This window comes from Nyctereutes procyonoides, unplaced genomic scaffold (assembly GCF_905146905.1).
Source record: "Nyctereutes procyonoides isolate TBG_1078 unplaced genomic scaffold, NYPRO_anot_genome, whole genome shotgun sequence".
NCBI classification, from domain to species: domain Eukaryota; kingdom Metazoa; phylum Chordata; class Mammalia; order Carnivora; family Canidae; genus Nyctereutes; species Nyctereutes procyonoides.
In genome coordinates, this window is record NW_026575146.1 from 55,711,387 (window position 1) to 55,729,448 (window position 18,062).

At 41.7% G+C, this 18,062-nt stretch overlaps 1 protein-coding gene across 2 annotated transcripts in view; it reads left to right on the forward strand.

Annotated features, from left to right (window-relative positions):
* The window catches only part of DOCK8 (dedicator of cytokinesis 8), a 223,866-nt gene that overhangs the window by 81,505 nt on the left and 124,299 nt on the right, over nucleotides 1-18,062 (forward strand). For both annotated transcript variants that reach the window (XM_055310526.1, XM_055310527.1), the window contains exons 6-10: nucleotides 1,731-1,943; nucleotides 7,099-7,184; nucleotides 12,443-12,509; nucleotides 14,227-14,376; nucleotides 17,619-17,699. In XM_055310526.1, the coding sequence (XP_055166501.1) occupies nucleotides 1,731-1,943; nucleotides 7,099-7,184; nucleotides 12,443-12,509; nucleotides 14,227-14,376; nucleotides 17,619-17,699 (597 nt within the window). The remainder of the gene's footprint in view (nucleotides 1-1,730; nucleotides 1,944-7,098; nucleotides 7,185-12,442; nucleotides 12,510-14,226; nucleotides 14,377-17,618; nucleotides 17,700-18,062) is intronic.

Here is an 18,062-nt window from a genome sequence, read left to right on the forward strand (position 1 = left end):
GATGCCTGGGTGGCTCAGCAGTTGAGTGCCTGCCTTCGGCTCGGGGCGTGATCCTGGAGACCCAGGATTGAGTCCCACATTGGGCTCCCTGCATGGAGCCTGCTCTTCCCTCTGCCTGTATCTCTGTCTCTCATGAACAAATAAATAAAATCTTTAAAAAAAATTAAAGTGCTAATTTAAATTATTGTTAGCACATTCAGTCAGGTAAAATTTATGATCTAGCAGAATACCTTTTATAAGGTAGATGAATGTCACAGAAAATATATATTATAGAGAAACTGTATAATAGCATGTCCTTTTGCTAGAACTTTAGGATAACATTTTACCATTAATTTTGTAGATGTTTATAATAGTTCATCTATATTCTTATGACATATTGATAGTGATTGTATAGTCTTTACCAAGTCTTTGGTTGGGTTTGCCATTCCCCATTACTGACACATTGCTAATAAAATAAAGCATCTGCTTTATTGAAAAAACTCTTTTTTTCAAACACACTGCAGCTAAAAGTGGACACTACTTGAATAGCAAATGCTTTTCTGCTTTTTGTTCTGGTGGTTATTCCTATAACTGTTACTAAAGTCCCATAGAAGTGTATTCCCACTCCCACATTGCTGTCTTTGGAAGGATAAGATGCAGCTGGGAACTTATATGAGGTTTAATTTGGAAGGCTCCTTTCAGATCATCTTATTTTCCAGTTTCAAAAACCAGCTTCTGAAATTGAGATCAGGATGAGGTCCCTAAATAGTCCAGTCCAGACTCCTCTCTGTTACACTTATTCCAGTTCTGTTCTCATGAGTATGAGACATGAGCAAGGTACACAAGAGACTTGACTTGTAATCTCCAGAAAAGAACATGCCCCAAACTAATAGAAACACAATGCTCGTTTCTTTTCTTTTCTTTTCTTTTCTTTTCTTTTCTTTTCTTTTCTTTTCTTTTCTTTTCTTTTCTTTTCTTTTCTTTTCTTTTCTTTTCTTTTCTTTCTTTTCTTTTCTTTTCTTTTCTTTCCTTCCTTTCTTTCTTTTTCGGATTTTATTTATTTATTCAACAGAGAGAGAGAGAGAGCACACAAGCAGGGGGAATAGCAGAGGGAGAGGGAGAAGCAGGCTCTCTGCTGAGCAGGGAGCTCAATGCAGGGCACGATCTCAGGACCCCAGGATCATGACCTGAGCCAAAGGCAAACGCTTCACCAACTGAGGTACCCAGGTGCCCCCACAGCACTGTTTTTAAACCTTTCCTAAGGACCAGTTTATCTACATCTGATGAGCAATTACCTGCTTCCAGGTGGGAAGGAGATATTTAATTTTAGGATACTCAGGGCCAGGAAGCCAAAGATGTGGTTTTTGTCAAACGTGTAGTTTGCTCAGAAGTAGCTTGAGGCCTGATTCTGTAATCCCACTTGGGAGTAGGGCAGATACACCCCAGATTCTTTTGTTCTTATTTTATTTTATTTTATTTTATTTTATTTTATTTTATTTTATTTTATTTTATTTTTTTTGTGATAGTCACACACACACACAGAGAGAGAGAGAGAGAGAGAGAGAGGCAGAGACATAGGCAGAGGGAGAAGCAGGCTCCATGCACTGGGAGCCCGACGTGGGATTCGATCCTGGGTCTCCAGGATCATGCCCTGAGCCAAAGGCAGGCACTAAACCGCTGCGCCACCCAGGGATCCCCTGTTCTTATTTTAGAGCCACGATCCCTCTCACAACATGGGTGTCTTCTTGCAGGTGCGCCCCCGCCACTTAAACGTGCTCTGTGACGTGTCTGGGAAAGGCCCCCTCACTGCCTGTGGCTTCGACCTCCGCAGCCTGCAGCCTGATCAGCAGCTGGAAAACCTCCTGCAGCAAGTGAGTGCTGAGGACTTTGAGAAGCAGAATGAAGAGGCCCGGAGGACCAATCGGCAGGCCGAGCTCTTTGCCCTGTACCCATCAGTGGATGAGGTGGGTGCAACCATCTCCATGCTGGAGAATCTCAGTGAGGAAAACAGAGAGTCTCCAGGAAAATATTATTGTTTGTCATTCCTGTATAGCACTATCAGGATGCTTAATGGTATGATTTCTGGGCCATTCTTTTCCCTAAGATAAGCCTATGGAATCACAAAGCCAGTTATTGATCAGTCCTCCAAAAGAGATTCCAACAATAACCAGGATTTTCACTGCTCTTTACAAAACACTTTCACTGATTTTGTCTCATTCAATCCTCAGAACATTTCAAGGGTCTACGTGTAGTGATCTTAGTGAGTCAAACCATTCAGTTCTTTGGGGGTATATTTGCAGTTAATCTATCAAGACAGGCATTCCTTAAACTTTGATATTCTCAAGTGCTAAGATCTTTTTTTAGAGGTAATCTCTATGAACAACCTGAGGAGAATTACTTTGAAAACATTCTAGTCTAAAATGATCATAGCAGGGCACCTGGGTGGCTCAGTGGTTGAGTGTCTGCCTTTAGTTCAGGTTGTAGTCCCAGGGTCCTGGGATCAAGTCCCACATAAAGCTCCCTGCAGGAGTCAGCTTCTTCCTCTGCCTGTGTCTCTGCCTCTCTCTCTCTGTGTCCCTCATGAATAAAGAAATAAAATCTTTAAAAATAATAATCAGTCAATAGAATGATCATAGCTATGGTCTTAATGCATAAACTTCAGGATCCTGATTGTTCACGTCATTATATATTGGCGCTAACAGAGATCAATTTGATAATTTTGGCTTTGCCTTGTATTTACTCCTTGGGGCACTTCGGATGGGATGAATAGTGACCATTATTCCAGCCTCTGTAGGCTCCTCATACTTGATATGAGGCTCTGTGTCTTTCCTCTGTATGTCAGAATGTTGGTGCTTCTGGTTCTTGCCAGAACTGGCTATGGCAATATCTCTGCTGTCCAAATTTTATCAAAAGTTCAGTTGTAAGATGCACAATTTGGGGGGCATTTTTGCAAAACATAAGCCATCCATCCATGCCTCTAAATGTTTGACATTTACTTTTTGGATCAAGCAAGAAGACCACTAGGGAGCCTGCTTCTTAAACCTGGTGGAGCCCCCTGGGCATTGTGTTTGCTGACTCAGCCCTTGGATGAGGGCAAAAAGTACAGTATGGAAGCTGCAGTCATGAGATGTGACATCATGTCCACCGTGCAAATATTATCAAGGACACAGACCTACTCCTCATCTAGCACCTGCCTCAGTGAGGATCCAGAGGGAAATTGTCTCTCAAGTCTTGGGATAGAGAAGAATTTGATTTCACTGGGGAAATGGAAACTCTTAGGAGACTGTATGCATCTTGTAATGAGCTCTCCTGAAGTCTTTACTTAGGGTCAAATTCCCATTTGCTGCTTTTTTTTTCTTTCTATTTTCTGCTTCTAAATCTAGTGGCTAACTTATTGGAATTTACTTCAGCTTTCTTTCTTATTATTATATTCCAACTACGTTGGTTTTCTCATCTATTTATTTCATTTGTAGTGGCCTGAAATCCTTTTCTGAATGAGGCAGATTAAAAATAACTACGAATAATGTGGGCAGCGTTGTATCACCTCCATTCTTCAGATTGCAGAGTAAGAGTCAGGGAGGTTAAGTAACCTCTCAGGCAAATTAAAGTACAGAATGGGGATCCTAACCCATTAACCCCAAACTTTATGTTTGCCTAACCCCAAACTTTATGTTTGCCCCTACTTAGGTATCTACATATGACTACCTGGCATAAGAGCACACATAATTGAAATCCAAAGATGATATGAACCATCACACTAAATATCATAACTCTTCAGTTTCCATATAAAACTTTAAGGGTTTTTTTTTACCATCTTTGTCAAGAAATATTATATCTGCCAGATTTGACTTCTGCTTGTATTCCTTTTCCTCTCAGCTCCATAGTGGAGGTGCCAGTATGTAAGAAAGTGTCCCAAAGTGGACACCAGGAGAGACAAAACAATGAAAGGATGAGAAGGGTATGTCTAGTGAGATATCAGCCTTCATGGGATTAAGTGGGAGGGTGTCCAGTCTCCCACTGATTGCAAGAATGAATCACAGATTATGTAGACCTTTTTTTTATGGTCTCTGAAATGATGCAGAAACTTGATTAGGATTGAAAGTTATAATCTAGCAGAGGTCCTAAGAGGCCCTCTTTATTGGGTGAAGAGGAGTGCTTTGTATTTAGTGTACCAATTATTTGTAAATTAGTATGTCGAAAATTCTGGGAGGCCCCCATACCAGCCTTTAATATTTTGAAGCTCATACACACAGAGATTGCATTTGTCCTTGTAATTTGAACTTTCTCCAAAGATAGTCCTGTGGAAGAGGGGTAAATTTCTGGCTACCATGAACTAATCACACACACTGATTTTTTTTTTTTTTTTTTTTTTTTTTTTTTGTGAAACACCTTAACAAAACTATTTCTTATTACCATGACTTTATTTCCTGGTGAAGAGGATGAGAAAAGAGGTGAACTATTATATTTAAATTATGACTAAGCCTACAAGAGAGGTAAAAGTAGAACACAACCCCCCAGGCCTCTAGGAGGGGAGTTCTTGTCCTGATTCACTCTTGGTTCTGCAAAAGGCATCCTATGGGTTGGTCCCTAAGAAGGTGCCACTATCCTCTGAATCGCAGAAGAATTTGCATTCAGACTGCCTAGGCTGCAAGTAACATAACTCAACTAAAAACCAATTAAGAAAAAAAAGTAGTATGGGTGTGGGGGATATTTATCGGCTCACATAATGCAATCACAGGCAGACAGATGTAGAGTTGGCCTCAGTGTGTTGGGTCAACTGATAGAAGACATCTCTCATACTGTCCTTCTCTTTCTCTTACTCTCTCCCTCCCTTTCTGTCTCTGTCCCTCTTTAAATATCTATATGTATATTTAGAGATATATACAAAAATATATATACATATCTATATATGCACACATTTATGTATGCACGTATATATTATATACAGAAATGTAAATATATACATAATATATTTATATGTACATAATATATATGTATTTATAATATTTATTTTTATATATACATACATACACACACACTCAGGAAGATAAAACAACGGACATCTACTTCAGGCAAGATAGGCCATGTTCAGGGTGGTATGGCCACAGAGCAGATATCCACTTGGAACTTCGTATTTGCTCTTCTTCTTCTCTGGGAACTAGTTCCAATTTCAGATAACTATAAAGGCTTAAAAAATGCATATAGATTAGAAGAGACTTAGGAAATGCATCAATATCTAAACCTCATTTGGATCATGATTAACAAACTAACTGCAAAAAAGAATTGAGATAGTTGGGGAAATTTGGAATGAACTAACTAGTGACAATAAGAAATTGCTGTTAATTTAAAAAAAATCAATGGCATTACAGCTGTGCAGTTTTATTTTGTATTTTATTTATTTATGTTTGAAATATTTTATTTATTTATTTATTTGAGAGAGAAGGAGAGAATAAATGGGGAAGGGGCAGAGGGAGAAGCAGACTCCCCACTGAGCAGTCCCTGATATGGGACTCAGTCCCAGGACACCAGGATCATGACCTGAGCCAAAGGCAGACACTCAACCGACTAAGACACCCAGGCGCCCTGACCGCTGTGCGTTTTTGGAAGTCTTTATCTTATCGAGATTTGTACTGAAATATGTACAGATGAAGTTCTATGATGTCTGAGGCTTTGCTGCCAAGTAATCCACTATTGGGTAGGGGGAGGTAGTAAGTGGGAGTATGGGTGAAGCCAGATTGCCCATGAGTTAAACATATTGAAACTTACATGATGGGTAAAGATGGTTCATTCCATTATTCTCTCTACTTTTGAGTATGTTTCCATTTTCTAAATGAAAAGCTTTTAACAAAGAACCTTGAAAGTTCGAATCTAGACCAGAGAGGTAGCCTTAGAAACCCATGAATGTATGTTGGGGCTCTTCTCCAATGAGGGAGGGTGCTTCCCTTCTCCATGCACCTGCTCTGATCACCCTGCAAGTGCCAGTTTACTCTGAGAGAGTTGAGCTCAGCATGGGCATCAAGCAGTGCCTCCTCTGAAACAAGTTCAGCGGCCAGGATGGCCCGCTGAGAAACACAGGATTGGACCTTAAAGAACGGAGTTTTGAGTAGAAGTGAGTTCACCACTTTGTTTCATGAATCTGGGTGCAGATTTACTGAGGAGGTGATTCTACTGCTGTCTCAAAAGATGTTACTTTGCTATGGGAGGCTCCCATCACTTATGGCCCAGGAAAATACAATTAGACATGACTCTATTCTTTGGACTCTTGTGAGCTGTAGATAGTCAACTGCAAGAGCAGAGATTAAAGTTTTCAGGGCTTTGCATTATTATCTTTGCATACATAAATGTAATGAAGATACTTTGATAATTCAGATTTGAATGTTAAAAGTTACCTTAGGGCCTTGGTATATTTCTCTTTAAGTCTTGAGTTCCAATGTGGTAAAATAGAGTCCCAAATGTGGTAAAACAAACAAACAAACAAACCAAAAAACTGTATAATTGCATGTCATTACTAATTTGTCATTACTAAGTTTCCTGTATTTAGAACTTCAGCAAGCTCTAGCTGGATATGTGTGTGTAGAACCTATACATCAACCTCAAATCTCTATCACCTGTTTAAGAACACAGTGACCTGAGAAAGATACTACATTTTAAATATTGATGGTTTACATACAGCCTGATGCGAGCTATTCTGAATCAGACTTCAAGTCTGAAACTCACCATTTACTAGTAAAACCTTGGCAGGAGAAGTATTCTGAATATGTACTTAGAGCAGGCAAAAAAAAAAAAAAAACCAACAATACCAACAATAGGTATAAGATTTTGCAATGCCATCTGGTGGATGTTACTCAGCCATATTCATGTTCACATTTCCTTCCTTCCTCCCTCTGTCTCTTTGTCTTAAATGCCTAGCTTTTGGAAAGGAGAAATTGTTTGCCGTCAATGTTGACTTCGAAACTTGGGGTTGAATAATAAACTCTCTTATAAAAGTCTTTAAAAGTGTTATCCCACTATTAGAAATGAATGCAGGGTGAGTGCTGGACAGCAGCCTTCCCTTCCCTGGACTCTCTCCAACTGGAAGCCCTCCTGGAAGTTCATTCATGATTTCTTTACCGATCATAGGAGGATGCGGTGGAAATACGTCCGGTACCAGAATGTCCTAAGGAACATCTGGGCAACAGAATACTGGTCAAGGTGCTGACTCTGAAGTAAGTACCGGCGAATGTACTAACCACTACACAGAGGTTTATCTCGCCTTTTACGTATAAGCTGCATCTCCGTGGACAGAGCTTGAACGGGGAGGGTCCTCCAGTGCTCTTGCAACAGTGTGAGGCTGTGACGTAGTGGGAAGAACGGAGTTTGGAGTCAGCTAGACCCAGATTCTATTCCTTCCCAGCCTTTGACAGTCGCTCCTCTGTCCCAGGGAAGGCACACCCCAAAGTGAGTCATGTAAGGTAACCGAGTGAAACAGCCTACAGTAACCAAAGGAACAGGGAAAGCTGGGCAGCAAAAAAACCCCTGAAAACCAGTGAATGGTATACTGGAGTCCTCTCTAATTCTTCAGAGCTGAACCTAGCAGAGATGAACCCAGCTCTGTGTTCAGTGACCTCGCGTCCGTATCTTGAGACTGGCCATGGTGGAATATTTACAACATAGAATTCAGACGATGCTACACATTAGAGCTGCTGCTTCTTTTTTTTTCCCTAGAGACTTGTTTGTTATTTATTGAAGCACAACATTAAATGCAACTAAAACCCAGTCTCAGTGCTGGGGGACAGCAGAGGACCAGAGAGCAGTGTGGACTGTAGCAAGATATTTTAAGGGGTTACCCACCGCTGGCGAGGGCAATTCTTGCCATCCAAGGACACAGGCCCATTTTTGCCAACTGTCTATTTGGGTTTTGTTTTTGCTTTTTCAAGAGGAGCTGGAAATTCAGCTTGCTTGCTTGCTTGCTTGCTTGCTTCCTTCCTTCCTCCCTTCCTCCTTTCTTTTTAACAATCTTTTTTTTTTAATTTTTATTTATGATAATCAGAGAGAGAGAGAGAGAGAGAGAGAGAGAGAGAGAGGCGCAGAGACATAGGCAGAGGGAGAAGCAGGCTCCATGCACCGGGAGCCCGATGTGGGATTCGATCCTGGGTCTCCAGGATCGCGCCCCGGGCCAAAGGCAGGCGCCAAACCGCTGCGCCACCCCGGGATCCCTCCTCCTTTCTTTTTAAATTCAGACTTCTGAATAATCTCCTGACTTCTTAAATACCTTCTCATTTCCTTTTTACAAATTATACAACAGCTCATCATCTGCAGTCTGGATTCATCTTGTGGGCCAACTGTTTGCCCCATGTACTTTAAAGCAATTATCTCCAAATCTTTTTGATTGTTTACATTCAGAGTAGAAGTCCCATGTCCACTGTACATGTGTATTAGTTTTGTACATGCATATTAATATATACATTATTGAATGTACATAAATAAGAAATTTTAAAATATGAACTAAATAAATGAAAATAAATTAGAGTAACTTCTTCCAGCACACTAACAAGTTGTCTTGCATATCCACTCGGGTGGTGTTTACATGCCTCTTGTGCAGGCTGCTACTTCAGAGAATTCTTCCAACTTCAAATCACAGACTCTTTTGAAAATATTAAGTTGTAAATGCTCTATCTGGGCCACAGTATATAAGCTTGGCATTTTTTTCATCCATTAGGGGGTGATCCATCTCTTGAAGTCAATTCATGGTCTCCTTAGGCAACACCTGGTTTGCAATTAGGGCATCTGGATTCTGGATTCAAGGCTGTATTTCAACCCTGGGAGCTTCTCTGGGAGTTTGAGTTCTTACTTATAAATGAAACTGTTAACACCAGATGGTCTCCAAGTTTCTACCTGTCATAAACTTCTGTGATTCTAATGCATAGCTTCCCCAGATCCTCTCCTGAGAACCCAGCGAGACAGAGCTGCTCCTCTCTTCCCCCATGGCGCGGGGGAGGGGCTCCCTTGATGTTGTAGCCCTCCCCCTAGCCAGCTCTACTAATAGGGGGAGGGAAGTGAGGGCCTTTTGTCTTGTGCACAGAGATGAGCAGCTCATAAACAGCTCTCTGTTGAGTCAGGGCTACAGAAAGGCAGCCTCTAGCCCATGCAAGCCAGCCTGGAAGTGGGAGCCTGCTAGTTCTTGAGCAGGGGGCTGAGTGGAAGTGGCTGCTGGTCTCCTCTGCACTGCTCAGGAAGTCTGCCCCATTGTCTGAGGCACTCACTCACCCCCACAGGATGCACATCAGGCCCTTTATAAGTGCAGTGACTATGCTTTTTGGGATTGGAGGAATTCTCCCTTATGATGTCACTTTGCCACCAAGCCTTCTAGATCTTTCCAATAAGTAAACAGCAGCAGTCCTTACAGGTGGGAATACGTGGCCACTAAGAGACATGTATTAATGAAAAAACAAATAGACCCATTTGGATTTCTCTTGGTAAAAATTGTCAGTTTTCTGGTGATGTTTTTCCCAATTGCCAAAGCAGAAATCAGATAGAATTGAGGTGTTTGCCGAGGGTGCTTGGCCCACTCAAGAGTCTTAAATAGCATCTGTATCAGCAGCATACACCTGCAAGAGGAGAGATGGACCAAAGAGGTTGTCCCAGCTAAAACTACTCTGAATAAACCAGATTTTTAAAAAAGCAAGCCAGCAAGCAAGTTCTTATAGGTAAACTTACAATGTCAAAATAGGAATAGTAAACGTGATAATGTTAAAGACCTCATTTCCCCACTGACACAGACATGCAGAATTTTATTTCTACTACTATAGATTTTATGATCTGTTGAGACCTCTGTCACTGTTTTGCTTTTTGAGAAACATGTAAAACTCAAGCATATAGAATCAGGCTGGTGTCCAATCTGCAGATGTTTGGAGCACCTAGAAGAAAAGAAGATGGCAACAAAGTATTTTCCTCCTTTGCATTTTATGTGGGGAAATATTTAATATAAGATTTACTACTGTTTTATGCAAAGTAACCTCAGCTCAGAGGGGTCTCCTTGGTGGGGAAACTAGTGTGCTTTATTCAAGTTTACCCAGGGAGTTTGTTTTAAATGCAAATTTGGGGACACCTTACACCACCATTTCCCCCAAGAGATTCTGGCTCACTAGATCTCAGGGGAGGGACAAAGAAACCTGCATTTTGATAAACTCCTCTTTTGCCTCAAAATGCTAGTTTCTGGGGACTATACTTAGAGATACATCAATAGGAAAAAAAAAACTCAGGTTCTGTGATCAGAAAAGGCTGGGCTCTGAACCCCAAACATGTCGGTGCCTTATCTTGTGGCCTTTGACAAATTAATCTCCCTGCACCTCAAAAACAGTGGGTAATATTTGCATCACATTATTGTTGTGAAGTTAAAGGAGTCAACACGTGCCAAATGGTTAACGCAACCCAATTGTAGGTATGTGACAAATGTCAATTCTCCTTTTCTTTCTCTGAGCCAGGGAGTACTTACTACCACTCAGTACCCACCTAAGTAGATCACAGCAATACTCAGACCTTGGAATGCACAATTAAATATGGGTTGACCACACCAGGCAACAGCTGGCGAGCATAGGCACAGGATAGCCCACAATCAATGTGCTCCCACCTAATGATAGAATAATCATAGAAATCCTTTCCATGTGTGCTTGTGATAAAATCTGTACCATAAAGTTTACCATCATCACCACTGTTAAGTGTACAGCTCAGTGGCATTAAATATATGCTCACTGCTGTGCAGCCATAGATACCCATTTCCAGATCTCTTTCCTTCCACCACTGGAACTTTGTCCTCATTAAACAATAATTCCTATCCACATTCCCCCAGACCCTGGACATCACCATCACTTTTTGTCTAAATACCTTATAGAAGCAGATTTTACAAGATGTGTCTTTCGTGACTGACTTGTCTCACCTAGCACAATGCCTTCAGGGGTCATGTTGGAGCATGAGTCAGAATGTCCTTCCTTTTTCAGGCTGAATAATAGTCCATCACATGTGTATGCCATGTTTGGTTTATCCATTCAGCCCTTGAAGGACATTGGAGGTAATGCTGTTTCTTGATGCTGTTCTTATGGTGTGTTTGCACTCACTGTCCTACACAATCCTTACGACATCTCTGGGGAATGGGAAGAGCAAGCGTCCCTTCCTCATTTTACAGATAAATAAGCAAAACTGGGAAAGTCAAATAACCTGATTAGGATCCCAGATGAGCTGGTGGTGGGAGGAAGAACGGAAGCTAGGTATGTCTGACCCAGTGCCTGTGAGTCTGCCATCATTCCCATCTGCCTTATCCCCACAGGTGCCATTTGGCTAACTAACCCTTTTGTCTGTGCTTCCCTCCATCCAATATTCTTCTTAAAAATCCTCTTTTTAGGGGTGCCTGTGTGGCACAGTCGGTTGAGCATCCGACTTGATTTTGGCTGAGGTCATGATTTCAGGGTCATGAGTTTGAGCCCTGTGTTGGGCTCTGTGCTCAGTGCAGAGTCTGCTTGAGTTTCTCTCTCCCTCTGCCTCCCAGCTCATTCTTTCTCTCTCTTTCTCTCAAATAAATAAGTCATTAAAAAAGGTCCTCTTTTTAGACAGTTACCCAGTGACAAGGCCATCCTCTTACACATGCCTTGAAACAAAATTTGGTCTAATTGATATGACTTCTGAAGTGCTGGTGGTCCAGAGCCTGGTTACTCAGCTAGCAGGAGCCAGGATCATGGGTTGTTAGACTGAGAAACTTGGAATGTGCACGTCTGTACTTCATGTATATTCTATAACATGTGGAAGCATTATGCTTTGGGTATGCAGTGTCTTCAAACCCACCATGTCGAGGGGAATGGGCCATTTGGGCTGATATGTTTCTAGCTCTCTCTGGGTCCCCACAGCTCAGTGTTTATTGGGAGTGCTCTGTTCCCTGCCCCAGCAACCCAGCAGCTCCCCGGACAATGGAATCAGGAAAGGTCAGACATCCACCCATATAAATGGTCCCACTATAAATCTAAGCAAAAGCAACAGAACTGGTTTTGTTTTTGTTTTACTCTCTGAAAAGCCTTGTGCCTTAGAGTTGAATAATAGGGACTCCTACCCTAGCAGTAAAGGGTAAACGGCTAACAAAGACTTCACCTAAGGCAGAGGCTTTCCCATCAGAAAACACCACATCTACAGAGGATAAGTGTTGGATCACACCATGGGGATCACCCTACCCTCTCTCCCTTGCAGTGCCACCAATGAGTGTTTTGTTTTTTTTTTTTTAGGAAAATGTACACCCACCACAGCTTCCAATGACTGAGAATTCTCCATGAACCTCTCATCTCTCTCCACTAATATCCCAGTATAATTCTCATCTGTGTGGAGTTATCCAAACATTTCTGGGAATGATGTACATTTTTAACCAATATGTATAGCACAGCAATTTCAGCAAATTCATAATTATCTGACTTAACACCTGATTTTTTCTTTCTCTCTCTGACAGGTTTGAGATTGAAATTGAGCCTCTGTTTGCCAGCATCGCCCTCTATGATGTTAAAGAAAGGAAAAAGGTAAGGAAGTAGAGAACACCCCATCCCTGGGGGCACATTTACTGCTCATGATTTTGCGGGGTTCGTGTTTTCAAATACTGACATCTCTGCAGCAAAACGCATCAGATTTGAAAGCAAATGACTTTTTTTTTTAAAAAAAGATTTTATTTATTTATTCATGAGAGACAGAGAGAGAAAGAGGCAGAGACACGGGCAGAGGGAGGAGTAGGCTCCATGCAGGGAGCCCGATGTGGGACTCGATTCTGGGTCTCCAGGATCAGGCCCCGGACTGAAGGCAGTGCCAAACTACTTAGCCACCTGGGCTGCCCATCAAATGACCTTTGATACATCCAATTCTATTGCCTTTGCAGTTTTTGCAGGAATGATCTGGCAATGTTAGTCATTTATGTTCTTTGAAGAATCTTAGAGGGAAGGCCTGGTGGAAGTGGTGGCCTGTTTGGGATTGAGAGAGAAAAAAAATAGCAAAGTATGGGATGACATGTATTTAAATTTAAATACATTTTTAACAAACTTGGATATATATGTAATGTTGCCTCAGTTTGGGAGTTTTTGTGCTGTGAGGTGCTCTTCTTGTGGATGGAAGGCATTTTGTGTGGTAGAAGTATTAATTTGCCAGAGGGTGAAGACCTCACCAACCATGATGTGCTTTTAATGAAAAAGATTTTGGTACCTAAGCCTCTTCTCCATGAGTGTTTTTTTTTTTTTTCAAAGATTTTATTTATATATTCATGAGAGACACACACAGAGAGAGGCAGAGACACAGGCAGAGGGAGAAGCAGGCTCCCTGTGGGAAGCCCGATGTGGGGCTCCATCCCAGGACCCTGGGACATGACTTGAGCCAAAGGCAGATGCTCAACCACTGAGCCATCCAAGTGCCCCGAGAATCTGCATTTTAACAGGTTCCCAGGTGATGCTGAAGCTGCCAGTCAGGGCACCATATTCTGAGAACTTCTGGTTTAAAAAAGAAGTTTCTATCTTTGTTTCTTAGCAATCTGAGAGGGGGCAGGGGTGGTGGCTCACTAGGGGTCTGCTGCTTTGTCTTTATAGAACCCTCACTGGCAGCGGCTCCACCATCTTCAGTATGGCCCTCCCAGAGCCACTTGTTACTGCCACTGTAGCTCCCCAAAAGGGGAAAAGATGGGTCGGGGAGGCCTGGAAGTATTTCATTTGTTTGTTGAAATATAGGGAACATACACTCTTACACTAGTTTTGGGTATGCAACATAGGGATCTGACAGTTCTATACATTCTACAACGCTCACCACTCTACGACAAGTTAACAGCTGTTGGGCACAACACCTGCGCCACAGTTCATTGGAAAGAATCTAGTCACATGCTCATTCCACCCGCAAAGGAGCCTGGTAGATGTAGTTTCTGCTGGGCAGCCACTTCTCAGCTACAGCTCTTAGTTCAGCTACAACATCTTGCTCTTCTTCACTGTGGGGCCGGGCACGTCATTGGTATTCAGGGACAATGGATGGGTTAATAAAAATGTAAATATTTTGAGGAGCACCTCTCAAACAGCTCCAAAATATCTAGACACTGTGACAAAAATGTGTATCAGATTTTTCCAACACCACTATTCAGAAACCACATCTATGATGACACTCCTTTGGCAACATTTTTTTGTGGGTTTTTTTTTTTTTAACTCTTTAAACATGTTGAGGCCCTGAGAACCACAGGTGTGACTTATTTTTTGCCTTGCTCCTTGTTTACAGATCTCAGAAAATTTTCACTGTGACCTGAACTCAGACCAGTTCAAAGGATTTCTGCGAGCTCACACACCCTCTGTGGATCCATCCAGTCAGGCAAGATCTGCAGTATTCTCGGTCACCTATCCATCCTCAGACATCTACCTAGTAGTCAAGGTAATGAAACACAATCTGGTTTGTCCATTCTGCATTCGGGTGCTCTCCTTGTTACTCCCGGAGCATGTTTGAGGTGAAAGAGATGTCAGAACGTATATCCACACATTTTCTCTGAGATTCACTTTGTTTCTTTTTCAACTGGCCCCTTTTCCTTTCCCCACAAATCCTGTATGGGATACTAGAACATTTATGGGTTTTGGAGTCATACAGTCTCGGCTTTGGATCCTGGCTTTGAAACTTTGAAGCTATAGGACTTTGGGTGATTCCCTAAGTTGAGACATAGTTCCGTTGTGTGCAAAATGAGGGTTAGAACACTGCCCTCAACGGGCAGTTGTGATAGCAGAATAAAGACTGGCACATTACAGGCTTTACTCCTGACCAAGCTCTGCCTCTTACCCTCAGCTCTCCAGCTCTGGGAGGCTGCTGGGGAGGAGATCTTGGATAGGGTTTCCTAATTCTATTCATGGTCTTCTAGACACTGGTGGGGAAATGTTCCTAAGTCCAGGCCTGACAATTTAAGGTATGGACTGTGGTTTCCAAATTTCACTCTCCCTTTTTATCACCATATGTTTTGTAAAAAAAAAAAAAAAATCCAGGTGTTTTCATTTCCTGTACACCCAGAGTTCCAGGTTTGGAACATTTTCAGGTTAGCTCAGTATTTTACTTCCATAATCTCACTGATTCCCCTGCAATCCTGCGAGAGCAGCCATTAGATACCAAAGAATTTAAGTGACGTAGAGGCCAGTTTGCAAGTGGCAGGAGTCTTTGCCTTCTACCTTTCAGATTCTGAAAGGTTACTGTTGCTTGAGGAGGATCTATTTAAGCTTTTCAAAACTACTGAAGTTAAAATTCTGTTGCTGAAAAAAGACACATCCGTTGTTGTCAAATTGAACCTGTTTTCTTTTTTCTGCAGTATCACTTAGATGTACAAGAAAGTTAGTGTCAAGCCCACCTTTGGAGCTTCAGAGTTCTCTTAGCCTGGGAACCCAAGGATGCCAACACTAGCTCCATAGAGCCAAGTTTTACTTCAGGCTCTACTTCTTAGTAAATGACTTTAGTTTGCTTAATCTACCACAGTCCGTCAAGTATCAGCGGCTACCTACAGGTTACTGTTACTAAATATATTCCAAAATTCTCAAATGTACAGATGCATTCATTTGGCAGTAACAGGCCTTCTGTCAGTTGTCTGGATATAATTAAGATGTTTAAAGCTCAGGAAGACAGTCCCTGGCTTCTCACTTCTCTTCCTTTATTGTAATGGCATCATTGTTGCTTCTTTCTCTCTTAAATATTATAGTAAATGGTGTGTTGTATTGAGCACAGCCGAGCAGATGCCCTTCAGAAAAAGGAGCTCTTATTTTTATTCCCAGGCTGAACACCAGGATCTTAAGTATATTTTAGCTAGTTTCCTAGTTAAGTACTGTATACACTATTGCTTGAAAGGATTATCCAGGCTTAAAGGTTTTGGGTTCCCAGTTGAGGAATGGAGAATAAGGATGAAATTTAAGACTTTAAAAACAAACATGTGAGGCACTAAACCAGCCCCTCCTGAATAGGACAGAGAGCAGCCTCCTCATCTGATGAAAATTCTCTGTTAATTCCCCATGCATCCTTTTCCTCTGCCTGCCATGGTTACAAGGACACCTGGGTTGATTTTTTTTTTATATATACATAAACATGAGGCACCATACAATGGGCCCTCCTCACAGCCTGCAGCCCTTCTCACAAAGCACCTGGAGTTACCCATGTCCAGCTGGGGAAGGGAATACTGTCTACTGGTCTGGTCAGATCTGGGGTCTCCCTCTTTCAGATGCTAGACACCCTTCTCCTGTGGGCTCCACATTGTATAGTACCAGCACTCGAAGCCATGGCATTCCCATTGCTGCTTCAGGATCTTCATTAAGATCTTCTTTAGCTCTGTTCTAAGTTCATTTTAAAGACCACACTTTTATCTATCAACTACATGGCAAAGCTAACGTCTTCTCCTTTGCTCTACAAGCTCCTGACTAGGAGCTTCGGTAGAATAGGAACCGGGTGTATCTTGTTCACCCCCCTGGCCCCCGCCACGACCTCCCCAGCAGCTACCACCTACAGGGTGCTCAGCCAGTGTTTTCTGAGTGAATGAACATGTGAATGATTGCTGACTGACAGCCTGTAGCTCACCTGTTAGGTATCTATATTCTCACCCTGGGACTTCAGTGGGAGTCAACCTTGTCTTCATGCTGTGGCGAAGGGATTTTCAACTTCCTTTATGAGGAGAGAGAGACTTCCTGCTTTCAGTCTCCCTGACGCAGGTGCCCACTGAGTGGCTCATGCCACTTCCTCTGAACGCCACTTAACAATCTCCATTGCTAGGGTGTTTTCTGGTGTGAACACTTTGGGCCTCCCGAGAATGTGTGCCTAATGGAATATGTTAACCCAGATTTCATTCTTCTCTTCGACCTTCGGGATAAGCCACATTTCCTTGGAGCAGAGAGCTGGGAAATTTCAAATCTCTCCTTTTCTTTCTAATAAACAGGGTGGCCACGTTTATGGCCCGCCAGATCCTTTACCTGAAGCAAAATGGAAGAAGATACTTGACAGGAGTGGCACTAATTCATATTTCCAGCCAGTTAGCAAAGTGAAAAGCTGCTCCATTCTAGTACTTTCCATTTCTGTCCATGTCTGTTAAATCCAGAGAAGTGGCCCTAATAGGAGACAATTATAGATAATTTATTCTGTTCATTTATTCATTTTGTGGAAGATTTTAGTTCCCAACCTGACTTTTATGGAGGGCATATCTCTTTTTTACATTGTAAGCAATAATAAAGAAAATGAGCTTTTCACTTCTTACAATATGTCTCATGGGTTCTGTTTTATAAAATAACTTTTATTGCATTTTTTTATTGTAGGCGTAAGACATGTTTATGGTTTAAAAATAGAGAATACATTTAAGCAATGGGGAGAAGATAAAAATAGCACATAATCTCACCATACAAAGATAACTATTATTAACATTTGCTGTGTATCTACTGTCATCCTTTGGATATGCCTTTATGATTTTTTTTTATAAAACTGTGTAATACTTCTTCATGCTAATTTTTTTCAGCTGATTTTTTTTAGTCAAAAACTATAGAGCATGAACATCCTCCCCTGTCATCAGCTATTGTCATAAAATGTCATTTTGATGGTTGCATTGATGCCATTATATGGATATAATTCATGAGTGTTATTTTATTTGTTTGTTTGTTTATTGTTGGCAGATTGAGAAAGTCCTTCAGCAGGGAGAGATTGGAGACTGTGCAGAACCCTACATGGTCATCAAAGAAGGTGATGGTGGAAAGGTATGGTATTTTGGCTATCACTAAATGGTGACATCTTAGAATAAACAGATATTTTTTTGGTTTTTTGGGAGTGTCACAAAATAGTGAAATAGTGTCCATAATATGTCCCCATATGGGACAATAATAAATTGTGTCTTAAAAAGTGAGAAAAGGAAACTGGAGGCACCTGGATGGCTCAGTGCCTGAATATTTGCCTTTGGTTCAGGGTGTGATTCCGGGGTCCTGGGATCAAGTCCTGCATCAGGCTCCCCACAGGAAGCCTGCTTCTCCCTCTGCCCATGTCTCTGCCACTCTCTCTGTGTTTCTCATGATAAATAAATAAATAATCTTTTTAAAAAATGAAAGAGAGGGAAACTGGCCATT